Raw genomic sequence first — 15,180 nt, forward strand, 5'->3', positions numbered from 1 at the left:
CTTTCCGAGATATTGTTCTCGACTTCCACACATTTTTCAAGGCTCCCAAAATTTTCGCCCCCTCCCCCACCCTATGATCCACTTCCGCTTCCATGGTTCCATCCGCTGACAGATCCACTCCCAGATATCTAAAACACTTCACTTCCTCCAGTTTTTCTCCATTCAAACTCACCTCCCAATTGACTTGACCCTCACCCCTACTGTACCTAATAACCTTGCTCTTATTCACATTTACTCTTAACTTTCTTCTTCCACACACTTTACCAAACTCAGTCACCAGCTTCTGCAGTTTCTCACATGAATCAGCCACCAGCGCTGTATCATCAGCGAACAACAACTGACTCACTTCCCAAGCTCTCTCATCCCCAACAGACTTCATACTTGCCCCTCTTTCCAAAACTCTTGCATTTACCTCCCTAACAACCCCATCCATAAACAAATTAAACAACCATGGAGACATCACACACCCCTGCCGCAAACCTACATTCACTGAGAACCAATCACTTTCCTCTCTTCCTACACGTACACATGCCTTACATCCTCGATAAAAACTTTTCACTGCTTCTAACAACTTGCCTCCCACACCATATATTCTTAATACCTTCCACAGAGCATCTCTATCAACTCTATCATATGCCTTCTCCAGATCCATAAATGCTACATACAAATCCATTTGCTTTTCTAAGTATTTCTCACATACATTCTTCAAAGCAAACACCTGATCCACACATCCTCTACCACTTCTGAAACCGCACTGCTCTTCCCCAATCTGATGCTCTGTACATGCCTTCACCCTCTCAATCAATACCCTCCCATATAATTTACCAGGAATACTCAACAAACTTATACCTCTGTAATTTGAGCACTCACTCTTATCCCCTTTGCCTTTGTACAATGGCACTATGCACGCATTCCGCCAATCCTCAGGCACCTCACCATGAGTCATACATACATTAAATAACCTTACCAACCAGTCAACAATACAGTCACCCCCTTTTTTAATAAATTCCACTGCAATACCATCCAAACCTGCTGCCTTGCCGGCTTTCATCTTCCGCAAAGCTTTCACTACCTCTTTTCTGTTTACCAAATCATTTTCCCTAACCCTCTCACTTTGCACACCACCTCGACCAAAACACCCTATATCTGCCACTCTGTCATCAGACACATTCAACAAACCTTCAAAATACTCATTCCATCTCCTTCTCACATCACCGCTACTTGTTATCACCTCCCCATTTACGCCCTTCACTGAAGTTCCCATTTGCTCCCTTGTCTTACGCACCCTATTTACCTCCTTCCAGAACATCTTTTTATTTTCCCTAAAATTTACTGATAGTCTCTCACCCCAACTCTCATTTGCCCTTTTTTTCACCTCTTGCACCTTTCTCTTGACCTCCTGTCTCTTTCTTTTATACTTCTCCCACTCAATTGCATTTTTTCCCTGCAAAAATCGTCCAAATGCCTCTCTCTTCTCTTTCACTAATACTCTTACTTCTTCACCTCACCACTCACTACCCTTTCTAAACAGCCCACCTCCCACTCTTCTCATGCCACAAGCATCTTTTGCGCAATCCATCACTGATTCCCTAAATACATCCCATTCCTCCCCCACTCCCCTTACTTCCATTGTTCTCACCTTTTTCCATTCTGTACATATATATATATATATATATATTTATATATATATATATACATATATATATATATATATATATATATATTCTTAGAAAAACAGATGGATTTGTATGTAGCATTTATGGATCTGGAGAAGGCATACGATAGGGTTGAAAAAGATGCTTTGTGGATGGTCTTTAAAGATATATGGTATGGGACATAAGCTGTTAAAAGCCGTGAGAAGTTTTTATCAAGGGTGTAAGGCATGTATACGAATATAAGAGTGGAGAGTGATTGGTTTCCAGTGAAGGACGGTCTGCGGCAGGGGTGTGTGATGTCTCCATGGTTGTTTGATTTGTTTATGGATGGGGTGGTTAGGGAGGTAAATGCAAGAGTTTTGGAGACAGGGGTGAGTATGCAGTCTGTTGAGGATGAGAGGTCCTGGGAAGTGGGTCAGTTATTGTTCGCCGATGGTACAGCAATAGTGGCTGATTCGAGTGAGAAACTGTAGAAGTTGATGACTGAATTTGGAAAAGTGTGTGAAAGGAGAAAGCTGAGAGTAGATGTCAATAAGACCAAGGTTGTTAGGTTCAGCAGGGTTGAGGAAGAAATTTGTTGGGATGTAAGTTTGAATGGAAAAAATGGAGGATTTGAAGTGTTTCAGATATCTGGCCACATGAAATTCTCCATCCGGTAAGATGAGGTACATGTCTACATGTAGTTTATAAAGTAAGTCATACCAATTACAATGCATGTATAGTACTGTATTGCAGTCAAGGTAATTTTAGATGTCCGATGTCAGACCAATAAAGTATATCTCAATATAGCATACAACATCGACAGTTTTCTATCTCCCAACTTACTTCAAAACAACAATTAATATAAAATTTTCCAAAAACAGTATAAAAAATATAGCAATTATATTAAAACATTTTCAAACGTGTTTGAAACAGTCATAGGAATTTCCCCTTACCATTTCCAACATAAGTCGTGAAGTCAACGTAGGCATAGAGTCCATCTTGTGTGGTGTGGTCAGTAAAAAGGCCAGACACAACACTAGGATCACTAGTGAAGCCCCTTCCAACGAGCCACTTGAGTCTGGACCCCACCAGGTTGCTCCAGCTGCATAGATCTTGGTCAAAATCACATGCTACTGAGTTACCGGGACACTGTTCAGGGAGAAGGCTGACGTCATCCAGAACAATAGCATTACCCACCTCCTCAGGGTAATCAGCTCTGAAGCCAAGCTATAAGAATAAAGGAGTCATGTTATGACGGTCTTACCTCGGTGGCTTTAGACCAACTGTGTGGCAAAGATCCAAAACATAATTTCAGTCATTCGAATTATATGAAACGTAAAGGAATCCGTAGAAATGATCTTGAAAACATTAAGACAAGAACATAACATAGGTTCTCCATCTCTCGCCACTTTAGTTATCTTTCCTCCTATATCTATATGCAACCAGATGCATCTTGATATGAAGAATGCATATCTGAATGACACCACTATGCCCTTTAATTTCCATCACCCTCGTTCTCCACATCCAACCACACGTGTGCATGGTGCAGATTGTATTTCCCAAACCCTCATAACTATATCCAATTTTACTTTATGAGCCAAACTCCTTCCCAATTCACATAACCTCTTAGTTTCATCATCTATCATTCAACCAGCTTATACGTGTAGTAGCTCTTCAGGAATCACGTTGAATATTTGGATTATACGATATGAGGAGAGTAGTCTACACAAAGAAAAAATAAGCGAGAAAAACGTGCAAATTCGGAGAAATTTAAAGGAGACAAATTGTCTGTCAGTAATATTACAATAGCATTTGAATATATGGCTAAGGAATTTTTCAGCCAACTGTTCACATGCTACATAAGGGTAACACTAGATAAGCTTCTTGGAAATGGTCAACGCGTCAAACGAAAAGGCAAACGCATACAAAAAATCCAAAGAGGAATAACAAAGATGGTGTCACAACGAGGAGAACCCAGATACATCGAAAGGCTAGAGGCCTTCAGCTTTCCAAATATAGAAGAGAATAGAGTGAGGAGCGACCTCATCATAATCTTTAAGTATTCAAAGCAGGTTGATAACGTTGATATTTGAACAATTCTTTGAAAGATGCAGGAATAGAGCAACTACAAGTATTAACATATTTGAAGAAGTTTGTTAGAAATGATGTAAAGAAGAACTTTCACGGTATAAGAACAATGGATGAATGGAATGAATTAGATGCATAGTAGATGACAAGATGTATAATATATTATACAAGATGTATGATATAGAGAGAGATGGTACATGACATGGGGCCCCACGAGCATAAAACTCCCTCCCGCAGATTACAAATAGCTAACATGTACTCTTATAAACACTTCATCTGCAACATATCACTGCGCATTGGGGGAAAACCTTCACTACAGTGCTAATCTGTTTTTTATAACTCCTTTCCATAAACCAAGATTTGATCAAGACAACTTTCATACGTTATTATACACATTTTGTCATAGTCTCCAGCTAACTGCACCATACATCCCAATATTCTCTCTTCTATGAAACATTATTTCTGTGCCATAATTTAATGACAAAGATTTCATCTATGTGACTGACCTTCAGAACGATATCAGTGATGACGTCAACCCGGCCAAGCGTCCATAAAAAAGACTCGGATCTTGTCCTGTTCCACAACACCTCACTAAAGTCTCCTAACTTCAGTAGACTCAGTGTGCTTGAGCCTGTCAGTACAGAAGGGGAAATAGATCATGTGCATCAGAGATTTCTAGCATGAATGACGATCATACACTTGCGGTTCATAAACGGTCATGAAAAGTGAACCATGCACGTGCGAAGACAAGCACGTGTAACCATATTAATCAATAACGCAGATGTCATAAATTCTTACAATTAATCAGGAAAATCACCTTTAACTACATCTAACACCGATCCGTATGAAATCCTTCATACATAATCTGGTTACTTGACAAGGCACACAAAGCCATCTTAGCTGTGCATTAACATTAATCCCATTGCATTCATTTGCCTTTCATTCGTTCTCAAACTACCACTCTGAAACTCTCTAAACAATTTGGTTCGGAAAATGTGATAGCGACATCATGCTTTGTTTAGTGACATGCTAAGTCCTTCTTCTTTGCATTACAAAGTATGTGACGAAAATGATAATTCATCATTAATGTAAGACAATGAGACACGAATAAGCATATTCTCTGACTCACCTTCAATACTGTACCAGAAAGTGAGACATTGATTGCCAGCTCCAGGGTTGAGATCTGGTCCTAAGAGTAAACCAAACATTTGCCCTCGTGGCACTTCCTTTAAACCATTCCTTACACGAGGGTACAAGTAATGTCCTGTAACATAGTAGAAGTTACTACAGCCCAAAATTTTTTTCAAACTTCAATAATCATAGCTTTGATTTCATACAAAAGTTAGAGTCCCATAGGAAATGAAATAAATTTCCCTGTTGTCTCATCAAACATTTAAGTTATTCCACCTTATTCCCGGGTGTGTTATGGTGTAGACATAACCTTTCATCTCTCATCTTTAAAAGCCACCTTAGGTTAACTAATAGGTATACTATATGGGATATTCATGGATGGTCGCAGTCTAGTACACTGTGCAGCAGGGCATACCTAGCCTCGGAACAGTCATATCTCTCCAAGTGTGGTGATGGAGGGGTTTAGCTTCAGTAACACTTTCAACAATGCTTTACACACACACACACACACACACACACACACACACACACATGTGCATGTGCATTGCACATGACAGCTAGAGACAGTGTGAACGAATGTGACCTTTGTTGTCTTTTCCTAGCGCTACCTCGCACGCGCAGGGGGAAGGGAGGGAGGGAAGGGGGGGAGGCATTTAATGTGAGGCGGGGTGGCAAGGCGATTGCATGAAGGGACCAAGTATGAACTATGTACATGTGTATATATGTATAGGTGTGTGTGTATATTTATATGAATACGTTGAGATGTATAGGTATGTATATTTGCGTGCGTGGTGTGTATGTATATACATGTGTATGTGGGTGGGTTGGGCCATTCTTTCGTCTGTTTCCTTCCGCTACCTCGCTAACGCGGGAGACAGCGACAAAGCAAAATGAATAAATAAAGTGAATAATATATATATATATATATATATATATATATATATATATATATATATATATATATATATATATATATATATATTTATAACCCGGTCTCGTGCATCAAAACCACTAACACACTCATTCAGCTGCTCCCAAAACACTTGCCTCTCATGATCTTTCTTCTCATGCCCAGGTGCATATGCACCAATAATCACCCACCTCTCTCCATCAACTTTCAGTTTTACCCATATTAATCGAGAATTTACTTTCTTACATTCTATCACATACTCCCACAACTCCTGTTTCAGGAGTATTGCTATGTGGGTGGGTTGGGCCATTCTTTCGTCTGTTTCCTTCCGCTACCTCGCTAACGCGGGAGACAGCGACAAAGCAAAATGAATAAATAAAGTGAATAATATATATATATATATATATATATATATATATATATATATATATATATATATATATATATATAACCCTGTCTCGTGCATCAAAACCACTAACACACTCATTCAGCTGCTCCCAAAAACACTTGCCTCTCATGATCTTTCTTCTCATGCCCAGGTGCATATGCACCAATAATCACCCACCTCTCTCCATCAACTTTCAGTTTTACCCATATTAATCGAGAATTTACTTTCTTACATTCTATCACATACTCCCACAACTCCTGTTTCAGGAGTATTGCTACTCCTTCCCTTGCTCTTGTTCTCTCACTAACCCCTGACTTTACTCCCCAGACATTCCCAAACCACTCTTCCCCTTTACCCTTGAGCTTCGTTTCACTCAGAGCCAAAACATCCAGGTTCCTTTCCTCAAACGTACTACCTATCTCTCCTTTTTTCACATCTTGGTTACATCCACACACATTTAGGCACCCCAATCTGAGCCTTCGAGGAGGATGAGTGATGGGTGATTTGAATGCAAAGGTGAGTAATGTGGCAGTTGAGGGAATAATTGGTATACATGGGGTGTTCAGTGTTGTAAATGGAAATGGTGAAGAGCTTGTAGATTTATGTGCTGAAAAAGGACTGATGATTGGGAATACCTGGTTTAAAAAGCGAGATATACATAAGTATACTTATGTAAGTAGGAGAGATGGCCAGAGAGCGTTATTGGATTACGTGTTAATTGACAGGCGTGCGAAAGAGAGACTTTTGGATGTTAATGTGCTGAGAGGTGCAACTGGAGGGATGTCTGATCATTATCTTGTGGAGGCTAAAGTGAAGATTTGTATGGGTTTTCAGAAAAGAAGAGTGAATGTTGGGGTGAAGAGGGTGGTGAGAGTAAGTGAGCTTGGGAAGGAGACTTGTGTGAGGAAGTACCAGGAGAGACTGAGTACAGAATGGAAAAAGGTGAGAACAATGGAAGTAAGGGGAGTGGGGAAGGAATGGGATGTATTTAGGGAATCAGTGATGGATTGCGCAAAAGATGCTTGTGGCATGAGAAGAGTGGGAGGTGGGTTGATTAGAAAGGGTAGTGAGTGGTGGGATGAAGAAGTAAGAGTATTAGTGGAAGAGAAGAGAGAGGCATTTGGACGATTTTTGCAGGGAAAAAATGCAATTGAGTGGGAGATGTATAAAAGAAAGAGACAGGAGGTCAAGAGAAAGGTGCAAGAGATGAAAAAAAGGGCAAATGAGAGTTGGGGTGAGAGAGTATCATTAAATTTTAGGGAGAATAAAAAGATGTTCTGGAAGGAGGTAAATAAAGTGCGTAAGACAAGGGAGCAAATGGGAACTTCAGTGAAGGGCGCAAATGGGGAGGTGATAACAAGTAGTGGTGATGTGAGAAGGAGATGGAGTGAGTATTTTGAAGGTTTGTTGAATGTGTTTGATGATAGAGTGGCAGATATAGGGTATTTTGGTCGAGGTGGTATGCAAAGTGAGAGGGTTAGGGAAAATGATTTGGTAAACAGAGAAGAGGTAGTAAAAGCTTTGCGGAAGATGAAAGCCGGCAAGGCAGCAGGTTTGGATGGTATTGCAGTGGAATTTATTAAAAAAGGGGGTGACTGTATTGTTGACTGGTTGGTAAGGTTATTTAATGTATGTATGACTCATGGTGAGGTGCCTGAGGATTGGCGGAATGCGTGCATAGTGCCATTGTACAAAGGCAAAGGGGATAAGAGTGAGTGCTCAAATTACAGAGGTATAAGTTTGTTGAGTATTCCTGGCAAATTATATGGGAGGGTATTGATTGAGAGGGTGAAGGCATGTACAGAGCATCAGATTGGGGAAGAGCAGTGTGGTTTCAGAAGTGGTAGAGGATGTGTGGATCAGGTGTTTGCTTTGAAGAATGTATGTGAGAAATACTTAGAAAAGCAAATGGATTTGTATGTAGCATATATGGATCTGGAGAAGGCATATGATAGAGTTGATAGAGATGCTCTGTGGAAGGTATTAAGAATATATGGTGTGGGAGGCAAGTTGTTAGAAGCAGTGAAAAGTTTTATCGAGGATGTAAGGCATGTGTACGTGTAGGAAGAGAGGAAAGTGATTGGTTCTCAGTGAATGTAGGTTTGCGGCAGGGTTGTGTGATGTCTCCATGGTTGTTTAATTTGTTTATGGATGGGGTTGTTAGGGAGGTAAATGCAAGAGTTTTGGAAAAAAGGGCAAGTATGAAGTCTGTTGGGGATGAGAGAGCTTGGGAAGTGAGTCAGTTGTTGTTCGCTGATGATACAGCGCTGGTGGCTGATTCATGTGAGAAACTGCAGAAGCTGGTGACTGAGTTTGGTAAAGTGCGTGGAAGAAGAAAGTTAAGAGTAAATGTGAATAAGAGCAAGGTTATCAGGTACAGTAGGGTTGAGGGTCAGGTCAATTGGGAGGTGAGTTTGAATGGAGAAAAACTGGAGGAAGTGAAGTGTTTTAGATATCTGGGAGTGGATCTGGCAGCGGATGGATCCATGGAAGCGGAAGTGGGTTATAGGGTGGGGGAGGGGGCGAAAATTCTGGGAGCCTTGAAGAATGTGTGGAAGTCGAGAACATTATCTCGGAAAGCAAAAATGGGTATGTTTGAAGGAATAGTGGTTCCAACAATGATGTATGGTTGCGAGGCGTGGGCTATGGATAGAGTAGTGCGCAGGAGGATGGATGTGCTGGAAATGAGATGTTTGAGGACAATGTGTGGTGTGAGGTGGTTTGATCGAGTAAGTAACGTAAGGGTAAGAGAGATGTGTGGAAATAAAAAGAGCGTGGTTGAGAGAGCAGAAGAGGGTGTCTTGAAATGGTTTGGGCACATGGAGAGAATGAGTGAGGAAAGATTGACCAAGAGAATATATGTGTCGGAGGTGGAGGGAACGAGGAGAAGAGGGAGACCATATTGGAGGTGGAAAGATGGAGTGAAAAAGATTTTGTGTGATCGGGGCCTGAACATGCAGGAGGGTGAAAGGAGGGCAAGGAATAGAGTGATTTGGAGCGATGTGGTATACCGGGGTTGACGTGCTGCCAGTGGATTGAATCAAGGCATGTGAAGCGTCTGGGGTAAACCATGGAAAGCTGTGTAGGTATGTATATTTGCGTGTGTGGACGTATGTATACACATGTGTATGGGGGTGGGTTGGGCCATTTCTTTCGTCTGTTTCCTTGCGCTACCTCGCAAACGCGGGAGACAGCGACAAAGCAAAAAAAGAAATATATATATATATATATATATATATATATATATATATATATATATATATATATATATATATATATATATGTACATATAGCCCTGGGGACAGGGTATCCCTGGGGATGGGGAGAAAGAATACTTCCAACGCATTCCTCACGTGTCGTAGAAGACGACTAAAGGGGACGGGAGCGGGGGGCCAGAAACCCTCCCCTCCCTGTATTTTAACTTTCTAAAAGGGGAAACAGAAGAAGGAGTCACGCGGGGAGTGGTCATCCTCCTCGAAGGCTCAGATTGGGGTGTCTAAATGTGTGTGGATGTAATCAAGACGAGAAAAAAGGAGAGATAGGTAGTATGTTTGAGGAAAGGAACCTGGATGTTTTGGCTCTGAGTGAAACGAAGCTCAAGGGTAAAGGAGAAGAGTGGTTTGGGAATGACTTGGGAGTAAAGTCAGGGGTTAGTGAGAGAACAAGAGCAAGGGAAGGAGTAGCACTACTCCTGAAACAGGAGTTGTGGGAGTATGTGATAGAGTGTAGAAAGTAAACTCTAGATTGATATGGGTAAAACTGAAAGTTGATGGAGAGAGATGGGTTATTATTGGTGCATATGCACCTGGGCATGAGAAGAAAGATCATGAGAGGCAAGTGTTTTGGGAGCAGCTGAATGAGTGTGTTAGTGGTTTTGATGCACAAGACCGGGTTATAGTGATGGGTGATTTGAATGCAAAGGTGAGTAATGTGGCAGTTGAGGGAATAATTGGTATATATGGGGTGTTCAGTGTTGTAAATGGAAATGAAGAGTTTGTAGATTTATGTGCTGAAAAAGGACTGGTGATTGGGAATACCTGGTTTAAAAAGAGAGATATACATAAGTATACGTATGTAAGTAGGAGAGATGGCCAGAGAGCGTTATTGGATTACTTGTTAATTGATAGGCGCGCGAAAGAGAGACTTTTGGATGTTATTGTGCTGAGAGGTGCAACTGGAGGGATGTCTGATCATTATCTTGTGGAGGCGAAGGTGAAGATTTGTAGAGGTTTTCAGAAAAGAATAGAGAATGTCGGTGTGAAGAGAGTGGTGAGAGTAAGTGAGCTTGGGAAGGAGACTCGTGTGAGGAAGTACCAGGAGAGACTGAGTACAGAATGGAAAAAGGTGAGAATAAAGGAGGTAAGGGAGGATTGGGATGTATTTAGGGAAGCAGTGATGGCTTGCGCAAAAGATGCATGTGGCATGAGAAGATTGGGAGGTGGGCAGATTAGAAAGGGTAGTGAGTGGTGGGATGAAGAAGTAAGATTATCAGTGAAAGTGAAGAGAGAGGCATTTGGACGATTTTTGCAGGGAAAAGATGCAAATGAGTGGGAGATGTATAAAAGAAAGAGGCAGGACGTCAAGAGAAAGGTGCAAGAGGTGAAAAAGCGGGCAAATGAGAGTTGGGGTGAGAGAGTATCATTAAATTTTAGGGAGAATAAAAAGATGTTTTGGAAGGAGGTAAATAAAGTGCGTAAGACAAGGGAGCAAATGGGAACTTCAGTGAAGGGGGCTAATGGTGAGGTGATAACAAGTAGTGGTGATGTGAGAAGGAGGTGGAGTGAGTATTTTGAAGGTTTGTTGAATGTGTTTGATGATAGAGTGGCAGATATAGGGTGTTTTGGTCGAGGTGGTGTGCAAAGTGAGAGGGTTAGGGAAAACGATTTGGTAAACAGAGAAGAGGTAGTAAAAGCTTTACGGAAGATGAAAGCCGGCAAGGCAGTAGGTTTGGATGGTATTGCAGTGGAATTTCTTAAAAAAGGGGGTGATTGTATTGTTGACTGGTTGGTAAGGTTATTTAATGTATGTATGACTCATGGTGAGGTGCCTGAGGATTGGCGGAATGCTTGCATAGTGCCATTGTACAAAGGCAAAGGGGATAAGAGTGAGTGCTCAAATTACAGAGATATAAGTTTGTTGAGTATTCCTCGTAAATTACATGGGAGGGTACTGATTGCGAGGGTGAAGGCATGTAGAAGGCATCAGATTGGGGAAGAGCAGTGTGGTTTCAGAAGTGATAGAGGATGCGTGGATCAGGTGTTTGCTTTGAAGAATGTATGTGAGAAATACTTAGAAAAGCAAATGGATTTGTATGTAGCATTTATGGATCTGGAGAAGGCATATGATAGAGTTGATAGAGATGCTCTGTGGAAGGTATTAAGAATATGTGGTATGGGAGGCAAGTTGTTAGAAGCAGTGAAAAGTTTTTATCGAGGATGTAAGGCATGTGTACGTGTAGGAAGAGAGGAAAGTGATTGGTTCTCAGTGAATGTAGGTTTGCGGCAGGGGTGCGTGATGTCTCCATGTTTGTTTAATTTGTTTATGGATGAGGTTGTTAGGGAGGTGAATGCAAGAGTTTTGGAAAGTCGGGCAAGTATGAAGTCTGTTGGGGATGAGAGAGCTTGGGAAGTGAGGCAGTTGTTGTTCGCTGATGATACAGCGTTGGTGGCTGATTCATGTGAGAAACTGCAGAAGCTGGTGACTTAGTTTGGTAAAGTGTGTGAAAGAAAAAAGTTAAGAGGAAATGTGAATAAGAGCAAGGTTATTAGGTACAGTAGGGTTGAGAGTCAAGTCAATTGGGAGGTAAATTTGAATGAGAAAAACTGGAGGAAGTAAAGTGTTTTAGATATCTGGGAGTGGATCTGGCAGCTGATGGAACCATGGAAACGAAAGTGAATCAAAGGGAGGGGGAGGGGGCGAAAATCCTGGGAGCCTTGAAGAATGTTTGGAAGTCGAGAACATTATCTCGGAAAGCAAAAATGGGTATGTTTGAAGGAATAGTGGTTCCAACAATGTTGTATGGTTGCGAGGCGTGGGCTATGGATAGGGTTGTGCGCAGGAGGGTGGATGTGCTGGAAATGAGACGTATGAGGACAATGTGTGGTGTGAGGTGGTTTGATCGAGTAAGTAATGTAAGGGTAAGAGAGATGTGTGGAAATAAAAAGAGTGTGGTTGAGAGAGCAGAAGAGGGTGTTTTGAAATGGTTTAGGCACATGGAGGGAATGAGTGAGGAAAGATTGACCAAGAGGATATATGTGTCGGAGGTGGAGGGAACGAGGAGAAGTGGGAGACCAAATTTTAGGTGGAAAGATGGAGTGAAAAAGATTTTGAGTGATCTGGGCCTGAGCATGCAGGAGGGTGAAAGGCGGACAAGGAATAGAGTGAATTGGAACGATGTGGTATACCGGGGTCGACGTGTTGTCAATGGATTGAACCAGGGCATGTTAAGCGTCTGGGCGTAATCCATGGAAAGTTCTGTGGGGCCTGGATGTGGAAAGGGAGCTTTGGTTTCGGGCATTATTGCATTACAGCTAGAGACTGAGTGTGAACGAATGGGGCCTTTGTTGTCTTTTCCTAGCGCTACCTCGCGCACCTGAGGGGGGAGGGGGATGTTATTCCATGTGTGGCGAGGTGGCGATGGAAATGAATAAAGGCAGACAGTGTGAATTGTGTGCATGTGTATATATGTATGTGTCTGTGTGTGTATAATATATACGTGTACATTGAAATGTATGGGTATGTACATTTGCGTGTGTGGACGTGTATGTATATACATGTGTATGGGGGTGGGTTGGGCCATTTCTTTCGTCTGTTTCCTTGCGCTACCTCGCAAACGCGGGAGACAGCGACAAAGCAAAAAAAAAAAAAAAATATATATATATATATATATATATATATATATATATATATATATATATATATATATATATATATATGTAAGGTGAAATGAATAGGTATGTATATGTGCGTGTGTGGTCATGTATGTATATACATGTGTATGTGTGTGGGTTGGGCCATTTTTTCTTCTGTTTCCTTGCGCTACCTCGCTAACGCGGGAGACAACGACAAAATATAATGAATACCATCCCATACATATATAAACAAATTAGATAACCATGGTAACATCCCACACCTCTGCCGCAGACCAGCCTTCACTTGGAGCAATTCACTTTCCTCTCTATTTCTATACAAGCCTTAAATCCTTGATGAAAGCTTCTCACTACTTGTAGAAGCTTACCTCCCACACCATATATTATTAAGACCTTTTAGGAAGCATCTCTATCAACCCTATCATATACCTTCTGATCCATAAATGCCACACAGAAATCAATCCGTTTCTTTAATATATTTCTCACATACATTCTTCAATGCAGACACCTGATCTGCACATCCTCTACCACTTCTGAAACCTTACTGCTCCTCCCCAGTCTGATACTCTGTACTTTCACCTTATCAGTCACTACCCTCCCATACAACTTATTAAGCATAGCATACCTTGTGACCTTACACCTCTAGTCTGAATACTCATCTTTATCCCCCTTACCCTTACACAATGGTACTACATATGCATTCTGTCAATACTTATGCGCCTCACCATGATCCAGACATACATTGAAAATCCTAACTACCCAATCAACAACACAGTCAAACCCTTTCTTAACGAATTTAACAGCAATACCATCCGTTCTTGCCGCCTTGCCATATTTCATCCTTCGCAGGTTTTTACCATCTCTTCTCTCTTCACCAAGCCACTCTTCATGACTCTCTCATTTCACATACCTCCCTAACCTAAACACCCTACATCTGTCACTCTATCATCAAACATATTCACTCCATCTTCTCCTCACGTCATCACTACCTTGTACCATTTCCCCTCTTGCCCCATCACCGATGTTCTCATTTGTTCTCTGTTTTCGCATAATATTTACCTTCTTCCAAAACATCATATTCTCCTAAACTTTACTAATAATCGCTCACTTCAACTCTCATTTGCCCTCTTTTTAAACCCTTACACCTTCCTCTTGACCTCATGGCGCTTTTTCTAATACTTCTCCCACATATTTACACTCCTTCCCTGCAAGTACAGCCCTAAAACCTCTCTTTTCTCTTTCATTAAAAACTTTACTCATTCAGTTTTACTTCCCACCAATCACTACCCTTTCTAATCTGTCCACCTCCCATCATTCGCATGCCATTTGCATCTCTCGCACATCTCAGTACTGCTTCTCTAAATACCTCTCAATCGTCATCCACTCCCCTCACTTCATTTGCTCTCACCATTTGCCATTCTGCACTCAATCTCCCCCAGTATTTCTTCACAAAAGCCTCTTTTCCAAGCTCACTTACTCTCACCACTTTTTTTCTCACCGATATTGTTTTCTTCATTCCTAAAAGCTCTACAAATCTTTACCCTCGCCTACACAAGGAAATTATTTGACATACTAATAGCTACCCCTCTCATCACATTTAATATGTAATCCAACAATGCCCGCTTTCGTACTCTCATAAATGTGCTTGTGTATGTCCCTCCTTTTTTCTAATCAGGAATTCCCAACTACCAGTACTTTTTCATCACGCAACTCCACACACTGTTCATAATTTCAATCGATAACAATGAATACCCATGTACCCCAATCATACACTCAACTGCCACATTACTCACCTTCACATTCAAATCACCCATCTCTAATACCGGTCTCCTGCACTAAAACTGCTGACACACTTATCTGCTCTCAAAACACTTGTTTCTCATGATATTTCTTCTCGTGGCCAGGTGCATAAGCCCTTATAATCACCTACATCTCGCCATCCACTTTCATTTTTTCCACATTAATATAGAATTTACTTCCTTATAATCTTTCACACACTCCTAGAACTCCTACTTCAGGCGTGTTATAACTCCTTCCGTAGCTGTTGTCCTCTCATCAACCCCTGACTTTACTCCTTAGACATTTCCAAACCATTCTTCCTCTTTGCCCATGAGCCTTGTTTTACTAAGAGCCAGAACATTCAGGTTTCTTTCCTCA

The 15,180-nt window shown here is 41.3% G+C and overlaps 1 protein-coding gene across 1 annotated transcript in view; it reads right to left on the bottom strand.

The window, feature by feature from the left end:
* LOC139750148 (MAM and LDL-receptor class A domain-containing protein 1-like) overlaps positions 1 to 15,180 on the bottom strand; it is a 308,596-nt gene that overhangs the window by 215,522 nt on the left and 77,894 nt on the right. Inside the window, 3 exon segments of the mRNA XM_071664474.1 lie at positions 2,591 to 2,864; positions 4,232 to 4,356; positions 4,855 to 4,989. Coding sequence (XP_071520575.1) covers positions 2,591 to 2,864; positions 4,232 to 4,356; positions 4,855 to 4,989 — 534 coding nt within the window.

This window comes from Panulirus ornatus, chromosome 9 (assembly GCF_036320965.1).
Source record: "Panulirus ornatus isolate Po-2019 chromosome 9, ASM3632096v1, whole genome shotgun sequence".
Taxonomy (NCBI): Eukaryota; Metazoa; Arthropoda; class Malacostraca; order Decapoda; family Palinuridae; genus Panulirus; species Panulirus ornatus.